The 19,824-nt window shown below is 36.3% G+C and overlaps 1 protein-coding gene across 11 annotated transcripts in view; it reads left to right on the top strand.

Moving 5' to 3' along the window:
• Nucleotides 1-19,824, top strand: part of CLOCK (clock circadian regulator) — a 65,990-nt gene that overhangs the window by 26,785 nt on the left and 19,381 nt on the right. For 10 of the 11 annotated variants that reach the window (XM_054201993.1, XM_054201995.1, XM_054201997.1 and 7 more), the window contains 9 exons: nucleotides 2,535-2,649; nucleotides 5,184-5,274; nucleotides 6,919-6,978; nucleotides 7,171-7,319; nucleotides 11,696-11,787; nucleotides 13,029-13,118; nucleotides 14,603-14,723; nucleotides 15,831-15,944; nucleotides 18,009-18,127. In XM_054201993.1, the coding sequence (XP_054057968.1) occupies nucleotides 5,228-5,274; nucleotides 6,919-6,978; nucleotides 7,171-7,319; nucleotides 11,696-11,787; nucleotides 13,029-13,118; nucleotides 14,603-14,723; nucleotides 15,831-15,944; nucleotides 18,009-18,127 (792 nt within the window). In that variant the 5' untranslated portion in view covers nucleotides 2,535-2,649; nucleotides 5,184-5,227. Of the gene's footprint in view, nucleotides 1-2,534; nucleotides 2,650-5,183; nucleotides 5,275-6,918; nucleotides 6,979-7,170; nucleotides 7,320-11,695; nucleotides 11,788-13,028; nucleotides 13,119-14,602; nucleotides 14,724-15,830; nucleotides 15,945-18,008; nucleotides 18,128-19,824 lie in introns of those variants that run through there. The other variant, XM_054202003.1, reaches the window with a different exon arrangement.

Here is a 19,824-nt window from a genome sequence, read left to right on the forward strand (position 1 = left end):
ATTAATTCTGTCTGAGGACTGTAATCTGTAAAGTCACAAAAACATTACTTATAAAATCAAGATATTTATATAAGAGTCTTTTTTACAATGTAAGGGCAATACTGATTCTTCCTCAAAACTATTTAGCGATGTTACCGTTACGGTGAAGTGCTGGAAGCGAAAGGATTTCAGTCACTGACTACATACAAAATGAAGTACAAGCAACACATTGACTATTGTCCCAGCCATTTTTTAGTCCAGTCCCGACAGAACATCTGTCATGAGCAAGACTGTAGCGTAATTTCACATTTTGTTCAATCTTTGAATTTGTTTCTAAGATTTAATATCGCCAACGTGCATGCCAGTATTAACGATAAAATTGAAGTTACTGAAGTTGTTTCAGTCTAAAACATGGAATGTGTTTATCAGATGGTGTGAACTTTTCACTATTACCTTCGCTTGGATTGTGGCTTTTTACCCCATGACTTTCTCAGAACCTTGTTTCTTTGGCCAAGCAATAACTTGGCACCCAGTGACTCCTTGCCTCTCCGTGAGCGGTAAGTCAGCATAGCGCAGAAGTTGCAGTCTTGCTAGTTTTTGTGATTTTGCTAAAGATTGAGCAATGTTGTGTATTAATAGTTTGTATATCCATGGTAGCAGCTAAGGTTTTTGATTGAGGACCTCAACTTTCTTAAAAATAGTAAGTTTCTAGCCTTCCGGGTTGCAGAAAAGTTTAAAAACATGCACTGAACATGTACAAAAGACATAGTATCTGGAGACAAATACACATAATTCATTGTATTTAAAAAAAATTCATGAATTGTGGAGATGGACCCATGACCTTTGGACATTTGAGGCTGACCACGCTGGCGTGTGGGCGTCTTAACCTTTCTGCTGGCTTTCACAGGCATGCCATTTCTACTGAGTTAGAGATCTGCGTGGTTTTGGTTACAGAAGCTTTTCCACTGCGATGAGCTTTTCTTTTGGTCTGGTTTAAGCTTGCTTATTTTCATTTATGACATAAACATATTCCTTTCCTCCTCGTCTTAAAATCCCTTTTTGAAATATCCTTAAAAACTTCCCTTTTTTTTTAATTTTTCCTTCTCTTTTAGACATTATCAAGTACGGTTCTGTGCTTAAGTCCTGTGGTGTTTGTCTTAAGTGTTTAGTTGTGATTTATTATTCTTTTTAAATGCACTACTGCAGAGATGAGGTCTAAAATTTTCCTCCTCGGAACTCTGTTAGGAGCTGGGTGAGAGTTGGCAGAGTTGTTGGACTCCAAGCAGTTTAAAAACACGGGTTTCATGTTGCAGTCTCTGTAACCTAGACTTCCATGGGACTCTCTGTCACTATTAATGTTTGCACTTGTCAAACGGAACAAAACAGAATAGGAGAGGAGGCTGTAAGCACCTAAAAAAGTAGGTCAATGGGCCAGCAGGTTATTTGGCCAGAAAAGAGCGAGTGGCTTCATTGAATCATGCCGTAATTGTTTTTCTCCTGTTGGCAGATTGTTCTGCTGGGCTTTAACTGCCTATGTTAATATTTGCATCTCTATTTTAACCGCTTAAGAGCCTCTGCTAGGTGCAGGGGAAGGAGAAACAAAACTTCTCTAGTCAAATAAGAGAAAATTCTGGTGTTTTCCATAAAATCCATTAATGAATTTAGGAGTAGCATAAGCTTAGTTTTTAGATCCCAGCCTCCTTTTTAGAGTTTAATAGGCTTTAAATTAAATTTTCTGGAAGTACTACATGTACATTGTATAGTGAATACGTTTTATTTTAAGAACAGTAAGCAAGGCAGAGAGAAACGGGATAAAGAAGGGAGAAAAAACGATTTCGTGTAGCTTAAAAAATGTAGAAAATGGCATGGTTCAAGGGAACAAACTGTATAAACGAAAAGTAATGGTATAAAGAGACTGGAAGCTGGTGATCACTTATACTACTGCTGAGGTTTTTTTATGGAAAAAGTGCATTTGTGAGGTAGGTTTGGAATACATTCTTGAAAGTGTTTTTGAAGTGGGTTTTGAAAGAAGGGGTTAATGACTGTGTCTGAGGGAGCAGCAATAATGTAGCTGGTCAACTTTGGTACTTGCCAGTAGCAGCATTTTACGCATTCTGGAGTCCTGAAAGTGGCGATTTTGGAGACTGTGAGAGGAAAAGACGTAACTGAAAAAGCCAGTGGAGGCCCAAGTAAGAGTTTCAATAGAAAAGGTGTTGAAATAATGGCATAACGATATACTTTGAAGGTAGCAAGTGGAAGTGAAGATGTAGATGGCGTGGGAGATACCGAACTCAATGGTAAAAATGACATCAAGATTAACAATTGGCATAAAGTGATAGCTTAAAGCAGAATGAAATTGTTTCAGAATATCCATTTTATGAAGAGGAGCTTTAAAGCAAGGTGAATTCAGATAGTGAAATACTTGGGGTATTTTTAGTAAGCAGAATATTACATTTATAAATTACTCTTGGAATGATTACTTCTCTTTTATTAAAAAAAATAAGTGATTGTTGTAAAACTTGATTACAAAATTCTCTTTTTTTATATTTTTACAGTTCAGAATTTAATGCTTTTCTGCAGAAGAGGATACATCTAACTCCACGTTGTTCTTCAAAGGAACCAGGTTTCATCACTAAACATCACACTTTAACAAGTCCCAAAGTGTAAAAGGTAAAATTGTAGTCTTAATAATAATTAATAAGGTTCCTGTGGCTTTCAGTCTTCAACGCTGAAGGGCTGAGTAGCAGTGTTAAGTAGTGTCTTTTTGTTCTCCAGAACATGAGGGAATTTGATTCTCAGAAATAGACATAGTCCTTGATTTCTTGTAGTGTTTGCTTTAAACTTGAGTGGTTTCATTGGCATTATCTCTGCAGTCTTGCCCGTTGGCATGTGTAAGTGCTGAAAATGCTTAATGTATTGCAAATTTGGATGCAAAGACAGAAGGGTCAGACATTGAAGAGAAACAAATGCACTACAGGTGCGTTTCCTGTAGTCTTTAAGTTCTTTTAACTATTTGTCTTGGATACCAAATCTAAGTTGCTAGTTCTGACGTAGGACCTGTATACTGTAACAAGTGATTGATTTTGCTGAAATCTAGAAATCATGTGCTTTGTTAAAGTGAAAATACCCATTCTTAAATTCTGATTCTGCATCGTGAAGATGTCAGTTGTGTCACCGGTGAAAGGTTTTTGTATTTATCTGAACATGTATTTTTCTTTTGCAGATTAACGGAACAATGTATTTTTTTTTTCTACAGAATTTCATATTACTCTTGATCCCTATAATGTTAGGTACTAAATTAAATTAAACATTTAAAAAGGGCTAAAAATGTAATCAGTATATCCCTGTATTAGCACGTACTGTGTAAGCTAAACAAAAACAGGTTTCTAATGGGTGTCTTGATTTAAAACCTAATTCCATGCCAGTGGTGGTAGTTTGTTTTTACAGCTGTTAACAGTAAACATAGTCTGTAAACTGTGTAAACAATAAACATAGCAAACATAGAGAGCGACCTGTCTATTGCTTGCTTTTGACAAAAATTTGACCAAACGCTTCTTCTCAGTTTACTTTCCTCCTGCCATTTCTGGCTGGTTTTCAAATAGCGTAACTCTGTTTCTTTATAAAAGCTGGCCAACTAATTTGGGAATTTTAATTTGTCGGTATGGCCAGTACAACTGTTATTTTAAAGAACTGGAGCGAAGGAATGGTTTGCTTCCCGTGTCTCTTCAGGGCACTAGGTTTTGGAGAATAAAGGCAGGATAAAGTTGGGCCTCATTAATTGAAGAAGTGGCTACGGGGGCTCGTGGGGAACTTGAGGAAGCTGCCTGCACACCTTGTGATCCTCCTTGAAGGAGGTGGTGCTGCAGCACAGCTCTCCCAGCTCCGTCCCCGCTGCCTCAAGTTACGAAACTTTGTGGGGAGAAAAAACCCCATCTTGTGAAGCAAACCTGCATAGTGTGCGGCTGTTGTAGATCCTGAGAGAATTCGGTGGAGACATAAGCTTTTTTCCTCAGTTTCCCCACATATTTAAAAACTGGGATACAATTTTCCTGGAACATTTTGCAGACTGTCCGGATCATGAAGTTGCAGCTGCCATTTCTCTTGTGGTATTACCACTGCTGGTTCCACTGAATTTGGCACTATCAGAAACAAACAAATCCTTCCTTCTCACAAACCATGAGTCACTACAGTGACTAAACCTAGCTCCTTTGAAATAAATGCAATGCATTTTTACTACTAAGCTTATAACATAGTAAAAATTCCCAAAGACGTGCAAGTTCAGCTCATATAAAATTCCTTTCATCATGCAGTTCTTCCTTAATGACTGACAGTGTGACAGTCCTGCGGCTCCCTTTGAGCAGCCTCTGACATCTGACTTTTCTATATCAAGGAGAAAGGTTTAATTGCATTGGTTCATGTTTTCACAAACATTACAGCCTTTCCATATGTTCATGTAATTCTGGGGTACCTAAGAGTTGGTTCTTGTTGAATTAAATACTTATTTTAATTTTATATTTCTTCTCTCTCTGTTAATATTTCATTTACATTCTTTATTCAAAATCATGTGGACACATGAAAAATGAAAAACTTCCTACTGAACCATTGTAAAGAATAAGTGACTGCTTTAAGAAATGGCCAGATTAACTCTAACTTTCTCACAGTATGGAGGACACATTCTAATAGATACCTTATTGTCATCATTTCACAGGTCTGTTATAACAATGTGCTTGAGAAAAAAATATAGTAAGAAATAAATAATAGCTGTAAAATACTGTATCCCAAATCCTTTTTGTTTGTACAGTTTCTAAATAGAATGTATTACTACTGAGGAGTGTACTTTATGTCTGTTCAATCTTCAACATTTGGAGAGTCTTTTAAGTAAAAGTTAAAATAGAAAAGAAAAGCTGTATCTGAATCATAGACAGAAAAAAGGTTTGTATTGGTTTAGTCCAGACTTATTTATCATGAAATCTAATAAAACAATGTTCTCCTGAACTCTCTGGCATGTAAAATGAGATATTAAAGTCCGGGTTGTGGTGATAATGGAGACTGCATTAGAGAACGTAGGAGGGCAGAGCAGAAGGTTGGAAGAGAGGGGAAGATTTAGAGCAGCTTGTAGAGCAAACAAAAACTTCACTAGGCTCTAATGAGGAACATGCTTGTTCCTCCAGAGTCACGTTTTGATGGTTTTTCTTCTCTTACAGGCAAACGTACAAATGTCTACCACAAGACTAAAGTGTGATATGTTATGTTTTTTACCATAAGCACCCATAAAATGAGCTCCATTGCAGACAGGTATGTTAATAGACAGTAAGAGTTTTGGGAGAATTACTGTTCAATGCTTTCTTTAATAATCTTTCTTCAGTGTTAATATATAGAGAATATTAATTTATGCAATAAATAAGAGGAGTGAGTTTTTGTCTTTTTTTTTTTTTTTTTACAAACTTATTTTAGTAGTTGTTAGATGGGTTGCTTTGTGGTCATTGGAAATAATGATTTTTATTGTTTGAAATGAGTCTTAAAATGTATTGCTTGTTTTCAGACACGGAACAGCATCTGTGCAATTTGAGTTGATTTTTGATGTTTACTTCAATTTTTTTTGAGTACTTCAGTATTTAATTAAGGAAAACAAAAACATTTAAACAACTAGTGATGCTGCAGATGATAGTAAAGTGACCTGCTAACCTATTTCAAGGGAAAAGTAATAGCTGAGACATGGTTTCTGCTTGATTCCTTGAGCTGGACTTTCTTAGCAGCTTAGGTGAACATCTGTCCTTGATATTCTGTGTGTTGCCATTTTTGAGACCTCAGGAAATGAAACTTGCATCAAATTTACAGAAAGTTAAACCTGCTCTAAATAAATAACAATAAACGGAAAGGGTAAAACTTGCCTGAGTTTCTCAGTTCTTTTAGTGAGGTTTTGTGGCATTTCATTGAAACTTCAGCCTTTTGAATATACAAATTCCTTTTAATTGCTTTATATTTATGTAGTAAATGTACAAAATAATTACTTCCTAACATCACTGCTTATCATAACGTACGATTGCTTGATGACGTTCACTTGCGTTAAGGGAAGGAAGCATTAAGATAAAAAAATCAAGGGTGGACACAGAGTCGGTGTGGACACCCCTAAATAGACTGAAAGCAAACACAAGAAGTTAGAGAAATAAAATGTGAAAATCCATTATACAGCACTTCTGGAAAACAGAAGAACAGTTTTGACTTGACTTTTAAAACAAAAGAAAATTAAACAGAAGTGTTGTATGAAGCATATTGAGGCATCCTCAAAGGAAAACATGTTTTTATGTTGATATTTTAACACCTCTTTAGCCTCAATGGACAGTTGTGAATTGAGGAAAATTTATGTGATACTTGTTAAGAAACAAACATAATGAATAATTATTGTTACTGTTTACTGTTGATAGCGATTGTATATTTATAAAATTACATACATGGATGAAGTATAGCATATTCCTCAGCATATGCCAGTAATGATACTTCAGTATTTAGGAAAAATGTGCTTTCTTACTATTAATATTTCCAGTAATTACAATAGAAGTTGCCAATAAGTAAAAATAAATTATATTTGTCCTCTCTTATGTTTTCAAAAGGGTACGGTAATCCAAATAATCAAGAAGCTAGAAAAATAAAATTACATAGTGTTCAATTAAGTGTTTGAATATAGAAATAGTCTGACAGTCCTTTGAGTTGTGTCAGAAATGTAAGGGTTTTTTGCTTTCTCTTTAGTTAAGTGTCTTGCAGGAAAAATTTATAGCAGACGTAGCTTCAGGTAATTGATGATGGTCTTTGCAAGACATTACAGTAAAACAGTGCTTTGGTTTCTTGATGTAATGGAGATAATGAATAATCGTTTTCTCCTTTGTTGTGGTCGGACTGTACAAGAGAGAAATTTTACACTCTAATATTTGTTTCTTTCAGAAATGATGGAAGCATTTTTGATGGGCTGGTGGAAGAAGATGACAAAGATAAAGCAAAAAGGTAAGTATTAAAGTTATTTAAAACTAAGAAATATCCTATACTTGTACACTTGGGGCGATTTCTAAACAATAAAAATGGGAATCTTTAATAAACAACCGTATTATTCGACGGCATTTCTTTTGCTGTTGTTATGCAGCTTATTGTAAAAAAGTGTCATATTTGTTATAAAACATTTCCTGTTTTGTTTTTCAGAGTGTCTAGAAACAAGTCTGAAAAGAAACGTCGAGATCAGTTTAATGTCCTTATCAAAGAGCTGGGTTCCATGCTTCCAGGTAATGCTCGGAAGATGGATAAATCCACTGTACTGCAGAAGAGCATTGACTTTTTACGGAAGCACAAAGGTAATTCTTTGTAATAATAAAAAAAATTTGTAAATTCTTAGTTATTTTAATGATATTCACTTAGTACATAAAACATTGACAATTTTGCAGCTCCTTTAAGTTAATTGTCAAAAAATGTCCCGAAAGAAAGATATTCCTAAGATCCTAATTTAGGTTGCAGAGATATAACTATGTTTTCGCTAATATTTTGCAACAGCCAGTACTAATACTTTTTTGTCCCATAGTTGTCAAAGAAATCTGTTTCATAAAGAGAAGCATTTATTTTTGAAATAACCTTCCCAAGTTTTTTGTTGTGGACAGATGGAGACCTTTGGAATATAGTGGCTTCATAAGACCCAAGTTGTCAAAGTTGTGCTTCACAGGAAAACTCTGCTGATCCATTTCAGTGAAAGTACTTATTTTGATATTTAGATAAGACTGGTCTGAACAGTTGGTTTGTCTTTCCAAGTCCCACAGACAGCAAGATAAATCACTGAAAAACCTAGTCTGAGGGAACTTCATGCTCCCTCTCTTCATGTTGTGTATCTACACAACTGGCTGCTTTCACAAAGGGCCTTGCAGTCTCCAGCAAGCAGTATCGGGGTAGGTTGTTTGAAGAGAGGGGGTGGCATGCAGTGGGCATACAGACCAGGAGCACGGGCATTTTCTTTTTTCGTTTTAGTTGGGGAAAAAAAAGGCAAACAGAAAATCTATAAATACTTTTAGCTGGACTTTCTAATTTTCAAGACATATCCACTGATGTATTAGCCAATGAGTCTGTGTTTGGTGTTTTGTAAACCATTATGTGAAATGTCAAAATGATGAGTGTCTTTGAACATCCTTGATTTGTTTTATTTCTCTGGTTGTTTGCGTCAGCTGATGGTGGGATATACCCAGATATGTTGTACTGAAGTTCATTACAGGTTCTTATTTCTGTCACGAGAAAATTCTTCTACCAAGTGTACACTTATTTATGGCTGTTAGATATTTCTGTATATAAAAAAACCCTGTTCCTGCTCCTACACTTGTTCTTAATATGGCACCTTGTGGTTCACACTGCCAAAAACAAGATTAAAAATTCAAGAAAATGAGCTGCTTCGGTAGTTAACCTATTTCCCTGCGTAATTTCTGACCATGCATACTAACTAGAAAGCAGTAGGCACAAAAAAACCAGCTATTAGGTTATAGAATAAAATAAGTAAAGCTGCTAAGTGGAAGGATAGGTATGTATTTATCAACAGTATGTGTGTCAATTTAAGGTATGTTAAGGTATGATACATATTTTTCCATGCCCTAGCGCATCTCTTCCATTAGTGTTATGGTTCAAGTAGCACCAGGTGTGTACTCAGTACTGCTGTTAAAAGGTAAACATAACAATTAAAATGGAAAGGGAGGGAGAGTAATTTGTGCAAGAATTCATAGGTTTGGGGTTTTTTTGCCAGTTAAATATTGATTATGCTGCTTTAATTCTCTGAGGCATGCTCCTCTCATAACAAAAACAGTATGAAGGCTCCTTTTCTGTAAAATTCAGTTCTGTAGAGTCTAAGGCCTTTGTGAAAATTGATTCTGTTTCAAAATCACTTTATTTTGTATTGATGATTCCTGTCATTAAATAGAGCGTAGACGGAACACATGTCAGTCGACCAGCAGCACCAGTCATAATTTTGTCTTCTAAGTGCTTCCTGAGATTATTTTTAATTTTTTTTTTTTATTTTTTTAGGATAAAGGGGAAGAAGGCAGCCCTGGAGATGGGTGCCTTTTAGGGCATGACGCTTTTGTCCTTCACCTGGTGGGACAGAATGCAGCTTTGGGTGACTGCACGTATCATATTAAGGTCTCTAAAGCTCCGGCTGCCAGTGCTTCGTAGCATTGCTCTGCACTGGTTTACATTAAAATGTTCTGGACAAAATGTTGGCAAAGGTCAGAAGCGTTCTTTGCCTCCTGAAGGTGCTTGGATCTGTTTGTTGCAATAAAGCAGAGAGTGACCCTAGCAATAAATGAATTGTTCAGCGCTGATTAGCCGCTTTATTGTTGAAAATCCTACTGTGTTCAGCCACCAGGTTTTGATTAACTGCCTTGCTTCTGGTTCTTTCTGGACCATTTCCACATTGGCCAGGCTTGGTACTCTGGCGGCAGCTCCAGAGGAACTCTCTGAGCTGGTTATTGGCCAGCATGGATTCTGTTTCTCATTGGGGAAAAACAGCAGACTAAGCACACTGAAATTATATTACTGAGAGCTTCTCCTTGGCTAGTACTGCCTATCATCTTCCTTTGAATTTGTAAACAAGAAATTTTTGAAAATAATGAAATACTGAAGAATTTTGCTGCTTATAATTACAACTAGTAGACTGATACTCATACAGCCCGCAGATAAATGCTACACAGAATCACAGAATGGCAGGGGTTGGAAGGGACCTCTGGAGATCATCTAGTCCAACCCCCTGCCAGAGCAGGGTCGCCCAGAGCAGGTTGCACAGGAACGCGTCCAGGTGGGTTTGGAATGTCTCCAGAGACGGAGACTCCACCACCTCTCTGGGCAGCCTGTGTCAGGGCTCTGCCACCCTCAGAGTAAAGAAGTTTTTCCTCATGATTAGGTGGAACTTGCTATGTTCAAGTTTGTGTTCGTTACCTCTTGTCCTGTCACTGGGCACCCCAGCTGGCAATTTCTTTTGAGGATGCTCAGTGCTGATGCAGAGTTGCTTCAGATCCAGGAACTGAGGGCTGGATGAGTGCAAGCTTAGTTCTGCTTCTTTGTCTGGTATCTAGCTCAGGAACATGACCTCAGAGTCATTTATCTTTGAATGCAACTCTCTGCCATAATTTTTAAGCATTTCTCTAAAGTTACCAAGTCAAACAAGTTTTTTTCCTGTTACTTTGGCTCGGTTTTCCAATATCATACTTGTTCAAATTACGGAAAATGTAAAAGAACTCCCATACTCGTGGTAAGATAATTCAGAATGGTTCATTAAAGGCATAAATTTTAGTTTTTCTTTAGTATAAATCCTTTCTACTGTAGAAGCCAGACTGACTTTTCAAAAAGATACCATTTCAAAACAGGTAGTGAAAGCCTGATCAATTTATGTCTTTTGTGAGATTTGATCATTGGAAATTCTGGTTTGTCTTATTTGTTGGTATTTTTTCCCCCTCTCTGTGCAGCGCTCTGCTTCTTGCCAGTTTCGTGCATGACATTGCTGCTGTTTACTGTTCTTTTAGCTAAGTCTAAAGCTCTTTGGTAAAGTTTTCCCCCTTCAGTCTGGGAAAAAAAGCCCTGAACTGTTCCAGCCCTTTGCATATTTAACTCAGTTCCAGGTTTTCTCTTCTCTTTGAGCCATCTGAACTAACAAACCAGCTTACGGCCTTTGTACAGACTTGTGCTTTAGAAATCAAAAGGCCTTAAAGATGTAGAATCACAGAATCGCCTAGGTTGGAAGGGACCTTTAAGATCAGCGAGTCCAACCATCAACCTCACCCTGCCAAAACCACCACTAAACCATGTCCTTAAGCACCACGTCTACAGGTCTTTTAAATACCTCCACATGGTTTGGTTCTTTGGGTTTGTGTAAATTCTTCATTCACAATGACTTGTTCAGGGTTGCTCATACAACCGTTACGTCTGTAATGGCCTTGTTGCTCATCAATACCGAAGTACTACGTGGTCTCGCTTCTTGTTTCAGTTATCAGTTGATAAGGGAGCGTCAGCTTTCAGAACCTGGGGTCTAGTTTTGCTTCACACCCATTGTTTCTCTCACCTATGTATGGGAAGTTAATCTATATATTTCTCGAAAGTCCTACAGGATTGTCTCTTCAAAATTTGTCTCTGTGTACGAACCAGACCGTAATTCTGCAGCGGAATATGTCATACAGCTCTTAACAGTCTTTGGTGCAAACCTATTCTTTTCTTAATGTAACCATATTTCTTTACAGAAAAGGGTGGGAAGAAGAGAAAAAGGACAATGACAACTTTTAGTGCAAAGGTTAAAATGACCAGGATTGTCCAAGATACTTGAGGATTATATGTTTTAATAACCTAAATTGATCAGGAATTTTGGCTTTCCAAATCCTTGAAAAACAACACTCAATAAAATGTTTTATTATAGTCTCAGAGGAAAGAATATTTTTCTATTGTCAAAATCCATTACTTACTGTCATTAACTTCAGCTTTACCATGAAGTCTGGCAGGATGGTAGCACAAACTGGTAGAAGGAAAGAGAAAACAAATCTCATTATGACATAGGGAGAAGGTACTTACTTGCTTTTTAAGGAGCAACATGCATATGTAATGAATAAACAACAGGGGAGAACCTTCTGCTACGTCCTGCTGTGTATATATGACTTAGTGGGAAAAGAATGGCTTTTGGAACTATGGATCCTCATATTGTATATATGTTTCATTGTAGAAATTACTGCACAATCAGATGCCAGTGAAATTCGACAGGACTGGAAACCGACATTCCTTAGTAATGAAGAGTTCACACAGTTAATGTTAGAGGTATGTTATTTCTGTTTTTCTGGGAGTACAGTATTTCCTCAGAAGGGAGGCATTCCACGATGAATTTTTTCAGTTTGATGACATAACTTTTTGTATTTTATTGTATCTATATGTTTTCATGAAGATAAACAGTCAAAATTCCTGTGTGTGCAGTGCAATGCAAAACAGTTTTTATTTTAATTGAATTTCAATTACATAAAACATTGTAACAAAGCAAGTCCACAAATGAACATCTTTACCGTCAAATTAAAGTGGGTATTTTAAATTATCAACATAAGGAAGGTACTAGTCAAATAAAGAATTGTTATGCGTAACTTAAAATCTTAATTATAAAAAAGGCTCAACACATCCATGTAACTTGTGAGAAATAAAGTGTTTAATTTCTTTGCTTGTTACGCTTTCCAAAAATGGTGTGTGAGCATTACTTTGCTAAAGAAGATTACATGAATAGTTGGATTACTACTAGAAATAAACTTTCAGAATGAGCTATCATTTCCTTGGAAATGAGAAGTTTTTTGTATCTTGCTAGTGAAACAATTTCTAATAATAGCTAAATGAAAAATATTACAGTAAATGAACAAGCCCTTTGTGTTTTCATTCCATAGTTAAAAAGATGTGAGCTTTAAAATTTCCTATTTAGAAATACAGTCCTGTCATGCCTTTGTGTTTTGTAGTGTTCAACTAAAAGATACGTGCGTTATGTTCCGTGGAAATAAGTTTGAGTTAAGTAGAAGATAAGGCAGTCAGAACTGTATCTCACAGTTTTCAAGTCTCAGTAAAATCTTGCTGTAATTTTATTTTGCTGAGATTGGGAATATTAAGATTTTAAATACTAAAATTCATTGATTTTACCACCTTTTTCACTTGTTCTTCTCTTAGTTTTTCCACCTCTTCTTGCTTTTGTCTCTAGCTCATTTTTCTGAGTTTTCTGATGTTTAAAATTATGATGGAATTAAAAGTAACAGGCAGGCAGAGTGGGAGATGGGGGAAACAGTATAGCTGTATATGGACTGAAGTCTTGCTTCTGAAACCACCGGTTATTTAGGAACAGAACAGTATGGGAATCATAATGCTTGTAGTGTAAAAGCAAGACTAAGAAGTTTTAGTAGTGAAAGTTATTCTCATTTTTATAATAAATGAAACTAAAACTGGTCTAAATTATTTTCCATGTTGAATATAGCTTAACGTTTTTAATATGCTCTGTTTCTTTTTGTTTAACTGCCCATTATGTTTAATTTCAGGCTCTTGATGGTTTTTTTTTAGCAATTATGACAGATGGAAATATAATATATGTGTCTGAAAGTATAACTCCCTTACTTGAACATTTGCCAGTAAGTACAAATTGCTGTCTGTAACATACCACTTTATCTATGGATGGTGTTCTGCTATGAGTGCTAATTAATTGTTAGCCTTTTTGGCATTATAGAACAGATATATGCTTTGTTCTAATGCTTTTTCTTCAGCGCAATTCCGTCCTGTGGGTCTGTCTCCTATATTAAACATTTCCTTTGGAAATACAGAATGCAGTCAGCACTCTGTTAGGCAGAATTATGAAGTGCCAGGCCAGCATCAGTTTCTCTTCAGCATAACTGAACTAACACAGTTGGCTGCAGGAGACCCTTTAGAGTTCACACCTATCACAGTCTCTACAGCAGTCAGAGAGTGTTGCTAAAAGGCTATATCCTTGGAATTTTTTTAAACTACTTCTTTACTCCTTTCTTGCCAAAGAACTCTTATAAGAAATACATTGCTGCTGGTTCTCCTTTTTAAGTTAGGTATATAATTTGGGTTTTATCACACTCAACTCTTCTTTAATCTTGGTGGCATACATCACTGGTAAATGTAACGTCCTAGGGTTTTTTTTAAAGTTACCTTTGAATAATGTTTTTCTGAAATGAGGCTAATTAGTACTCAAAAATACAAACAATGAATAAGCGAAACAATGAATTATTTTTTAGAAGAGAGGGACAAGTCATTGTTACAGGCTAGTTGCCTTACTGTGATAAGAGTATTTTGTAAGTCTTGGAGTGGCATATTTAAAAAATGATTCTGCAAAACACAAATTCCACTAAGGTATGCATGATATCAGCTCAAGAATTTACAAAAATGTCCAGGTAATTGTGATTTTTTTATTTTTTTTTTTAAAGTAGAGTTTACCAGTTTCTCAGAGGCACATTTGTCCTTTGCTTTTGGGTGTGATTTATATATTCTAAACATACATTCTATGATCCATCTTTTCTGAGTACTTAATCAAATGCATTTATGCATATAATCAGTTGTTCCATTTTATTGCATGCATCTCTATGGTTCCCAGTTTTGTGTACATAGTTGGGGAATTGATTATGAAATTTATTCATAAAATCAATTGCAATTAGATATAATTATTGGTAACATAATAATCTCTATGATGTAGGGAGAGACTCTTTTTTGTTCCAAGACATTGTTTCAATGTATTGGATGCCACTGACAGGTTACAGTGCCCTAGAACAACACCCTATAATTTCTAATTAAAATACTCCTTTACTTGGAATTGTTGCATCCCAGGGAGGTTAATTCAAGCTCCATTGAACTTTGATGTGTATGTCTCTCTGCTGCATTCATCGTATTTTTTATTAATTGGTTCACAGTGTCAAAATTAAGACAGATCAAAGCGAGATTTTTTCTTGCAAAATATTCATCTGTATTCCAGCAGGTGGCTTTGTTGAGTCAGTAATGTTTTTTCTGATCTGTGGAATTGTTTTGCATTAAAATAGTAGGCTTTGTGACATTGTATGTCTTCCATTATTTTAATGCTTATTAAATCTTTTTCTTTCAGTCTGATCTTGTGGATCAGAGTGTATTTAATTTTATCCCAGAGGGGGAACATTCAGAAATTTATAAAATATTGTCTTCTCATCTGCTGGAAAGTGATTCATTGACACCAGAATACTTAAAATGTAAGTAGTTACTGCGGGTTAATCCCGGTGGGGAGCTCAGCCCCAGGCAGCTGCTCACTCACTCCCGCCAGGGGGGTGGGAAAAGAATCAGAAGGGTAAAAGTGAGAAAACTTGTGAGTTGAGATAAAGACAGGTTAAGAGGTAAAGCAAAAGCCATGTACACAAGCAAAGCGAAATAAGGAATTAATTCACTACTAACTGTCGGCAGGCAGGTGTTTAGCTGTCTCCAGGAAAGCAGAGCTTCGTCAGGTGTAATGGTAACTTGGGAAGACAAACCGTCTTCTCCCCATTCCTCCTTCTTTTCCCAACTTTTATTGCTGAGCACGATGTCATATGGCATGGGATAGCCCTTAGGACAGCTGTCCCGGCTGTGTCCCCTCCCATCTTCTCATGCACCCCCAGCCTACTCGAGCAGAAAAGGCCTTTGCGCTGTGCAAGCACTGCTCAGGAATAACGAAAACATCCCTGTGTTACCAGTGCTGGTTTAGTCAAAATCCAAAGCACGGCACCACGCGAGCCACTATGAAGAAAATTCACTCTACCCTAGACGAAACCAGTCGTGTTAAAAATAATCTGCTTTGTATCACATGTGATCAGTTCTTTTCTTCCCGTGTTATTTTAGCAGAAACATACGGGTGAGCCCTGAAGAAGAAGAAGCCCCCCCCCCCCCCAAAAAAAATAAAATTTTGAGCGTTGGATTGCTTTTTACTCTATGACTTCCCCATGTATTAGAAATGTTCGTCTTGTTTATACAGCTTCTATTTAGACAGTTGTAGGAGTTGGCAGGAATGAAAACATAGCAGCCTAATGGGTTTTGGAAGCACATGCTTTAGTAAAATTAAATTTAGGGCAGGTGCTTCTCAAAAATAGCTCTAGTTTTCAGGGGGTTTCTGTGTCATTAGCATTCAGACCCTTCATGCACAAATTCTAAAGGAGTCCTTTTCTTTAGGTTAGTTAATGTGCTGGTTAAAAGCAGTAGCCATTTGTAATCACAACTTCTACAGTATCTCAATAAGTATGCAGCTTAATTATTCCTGCTTTCCATTTCACATTTCCTGTGAGCTTCATCAAGCATGTAGCCTTTTAATTTGTTTATTCTTTCCTCAGCAAAAAATCAACTAGAATTCTGTTGCCATATGCTGCGAGGAACAATAGATCCAAAAGAGCAACCTACCTATGAATATGTAAAATTTATAGGAAATTTCAAGTGTTTGAATAATGGTAAGTAATTTCAGGGATGTTGGAGTGGAATACTTGGGCACCTTCACGGTTAAACAGGCTTGGGACCATTGTGCAAAACTTAATGGTGGACTAAAATCAGTCTTTCAAAAGAAGAGCTTGAAGCAGAGTTATATCACTTCTATATTGTTTTAAAGAAAAAGAAGAAAAACTGCCTGTCAAGTATTACATGTCTGTGCGCTTGAATGCAAAATGTGGTAATTATGCTTAATGCTTTCAATTAAAGAAAACTAGTATCTTGTAAAACATTTTTTAAAAGAATGTAAGAGAAAATTAAGCAAATGCTTTAAAATAAATAGCCTGAATTCAGTTAATTACGGATAATCCATACTTAAGCAGGTGACTAAGTAACTTGAATATCAGTGGTACTGAGAGTACCTGCAGTGAGCTGGGAAGTAAAATTTAGGTTTCCCCCCCATTTCGATTCTGTGCTTTCACTGCCAAAAATTACCACTCAGATAAGTGGATGAGCCATTACAGTTTTCTGCACTGAATTCTTTCTCCCTTCCATTGAAGTTATTTTTATTAGTTATGTACTAATATTACTCCTCTGTAGTACATCTCTGATTTATTTGGCCAGCCCGTGCTATTTCCCTGAGAGGCAGGTTTATTTGGTCAGCCAGAAAAATATTAGCAAACCCAGCATCTTGTAAATAAACCTATGCTTTTTTATGTGATACCAGTAATTTTTCTTACAAAATGGGGAGAGGTTGAGTCTTTGTGCCAAATGCAGGTATGTAATATTATAGAAAAGACAAGAAACAGGACTGAAAAGGGCAAATATAGTGCTGGTCTTGGAAAGAGGAGGAGTTAGAAACTGCAGACCTATCGCTTGCAATTAAATATTGGGAAATATTCCACAACAAATAATTAAGCTATATATGTGAGCTTCAGGAAGCTAGCAAGGAACTGAATAGCAACCACTGTGGATTTTTCAGGTAGAAACAGCATCAAATCAGTTCAGTTTCCGCTACCAAAGAGTAACACACTGCATGGGTGAGAGGACAAAAGGCAAATAAATGATGGACTTTATAAATATACTTTTGACACTTGTCATATTCTGTTCTCACAGACGTGCAAGAGAAGCACGTGTTAATTAAAATAGTGGGAGAGAAACTACAGAAACTGGTTGGAAAGATTACTGATGTTCACCCTCAAAATGGAGTTTTCATAGACTACTGGATTTGATTGGTATTTTCATTAATGTTATGAACACAGCTTTCAGTCATGAAATGATGCAATAACACTAAAAACAGGATGAGAATTCAGCCCCACATTTAGAAAATAATTTTTTTTAAAAAAAAACCCCTCAGGTTGACTAAACAAATGCAAGTCACTACGTTTAGGAATAACAAACTATTTGAACATGGAAAAAGGTTACAGTCAGCGAGATCGCAGGCCTTGAGGAAAAGGATTTACTGTGGAATGTAAACCAAACAGGACCAAATCACCATGGCCAATCACCAAATTGTGAAAATGCAAAAGTCTTCCTAAAATATAGTCTAAACCACATGAAATAATCCCTCTGCGCTTCTTAGCACCCGTATGTCCTCATTCTGGTTTTGACGCCATTTGTCAGAAGGAAAGCAGATGGAAGGAGTTCAGAGTAGAGCAATGAAAGCATTCAGAATTTAAAAATCTAACTTACAAAGCAAGATAAACTCTGAAGAACAAAGGAGAAGGGATAAGATAAAGACTTTAAAGATATTTTTGAAGATGTATTCCAGTCATTTTTAATAGTTACCAAGAAGGATTAGAATTGTTATTAGTTTCTTAAAACTGCTTTGCCACAGATAATATCATGTTAACTGTAATTTTAGTTCTTTGAGAAAGTTAGTTGATGACTGTGTTCCCAGTACTACTGTACAACTACTGTTCTGTGCATATATACGTGTATATATTATACGTAGCATTTTTCTTAATGCATGTTAAGTTATAAGCAAATCACATTAGATAAATATTGGGCCATTTGTCTTGTGACATTACTGCCATTTTTCCTTCATGCTTACATTGTAATCTGTGTTGACCTCATCTATTTTCCCTCAGTTCCCAACTCAGCGCACAACGGTTTTGAAGGAACTATTCAGCGATCGCACCGGCCTTCGTATGAAGACAAAGTTTGCTTTGTAGCCACAGTTAGATTAGCTACACCTCAATTTATCAAGGTATATACAAATGAAATCACTTTTATATATCATTTTTAAATGTACTCTGAACAATAAAACTTCAGAGAGAATGCACACATTTCAAATGCGATTAACGAAAAACATAAGGCATTTTATTATATGAAACTGAAAGTGTTTTATGTTTCTTAGGTAACATATAAATAGGTTAAATGTTATGCAAAGTATCAAATACGGTTGCTATCGTGAGTGCCATTTCTAAATAATCATATCAAATAGTAATATGCAAGAAATAAATTTAGAAATCCATAGAAATATAATTTAACAAGTTTAACAATCACAATGAAAGGTAACACTGAGATTCCACTTTCACTGGAAAAATTAATCATTTTAGTTGACACTTGGATGTGGAGTTTTTGCTGCTGGTGATCTTGCTGTAGTTTGACACAGATGCAGATCCTTTAGGGCTTAATGAAAGCTTGAATTATTTGTCAGCAACTGAGAGTCAGGTTTGAGGTAATAAAAGTCTTTGTGTTTCAGTACTGTTTTGTTATTCAGTAACTCAGTTGTTTCAAGAGAACGTTTTGCTTAATTGCTAATGCACAGTGAAGATATCTTTACAAGTTTAGAATTGGATGTGTGTGAAATGTATAGACTTTACTAAGTATAAGCCTGTTCCTCACCAAAATGAATCAAAATAAATACTCAGGATACAGTATAGGATAGTCTGTGATTGTGATTCAGACTGTATGTTTTCTACAAATATATTAATCAAGGTACAGGATAGTCTGCTATCAAACATCTGTTCTTACAATTCATTTGTGAAGAAATGCCATGAAATGTGTATGGCACGTGGTTAGGCTGCTGTCTGTCATGCAGAACTCTTTGAATATTTCAATATTCCGCATGTAAGCTGAATGCAGTAGTGTCTTAAGCTGAAGGTTGTCGGTGGTATCCTCTGAAGACATGGTCTACATACTTTGCACTTTGGAAGTGTAGTAGGGAGCCTGTGCAGAATCATATAAACTTCTTCAGTTTTGTCAGGCTGAATAGGAATTGGGTCTCTCCAGCCTGCATGCCAGAGAGAGTTTGGTGTTTATTTTTTCTGAAGCCATGGAAATCTTTCATCTGATGCTTTTCTTCCCGTGCGGGTCTAAATAATGTTCTTCCTGTTATGCCTATGGTTGGTAGAGATGTTAAATAAGTGATTTTTTGCTTCACAAAATACATGGGGAAAAAAGACCAACCTAGCAGTATTTGTAAATATTTTTATCTGTCAAAGTCTGACAGTTTAGAATGTACAATAGTAAAATTTTTGTGTTTCCTACTTCTGGAAGAGAATATTTGGAGGATGAGGAACATCCATTTATAATCTTTCAGGTCTCTTGGTCTCTTGAGGGTGAAAGCCTTACAGATAATACTCTGGCCAAATTTTCATCCCTCTTCACCTGAACTTCCAGGCCCTGAGAGCCTAAGGAACCTTTCACGTTACAGGGGTTTAAAGATCCTCTCAAGGGTTTCAACTTGTGCTGTTCATCTGAGAAACATTCTTGTGAAGAAGATTAACATCAGCATGAAAACTTTTAATCTGACAATGCTTGTTTATAGTCTTTTGATGACATCCGTTATTATCGAGGCTAGCATTGACTAGACTCTAGCAAATAAGTGTTACGTCAGGAACGTTAACATCCCGGTAACTTTACTAACAGATGCGTGATGCGGCCAGTAATGAGATGTGT

This window comes from Rissa tridactyla, chromosome 5 (assembly GCF_028500815.1).
Source record: "Rissa tridactyla isolate bRisTri1 chromosome 5, bRisTri1.patW.cur.20221130, whole genome shotgun sequence".
NCBI classification, from domain to species: Eukaryota; Metazoa; Chordata; class Aves; order Charadriiformes; family Laridae; genus Rissa; species Rissa tridactyla.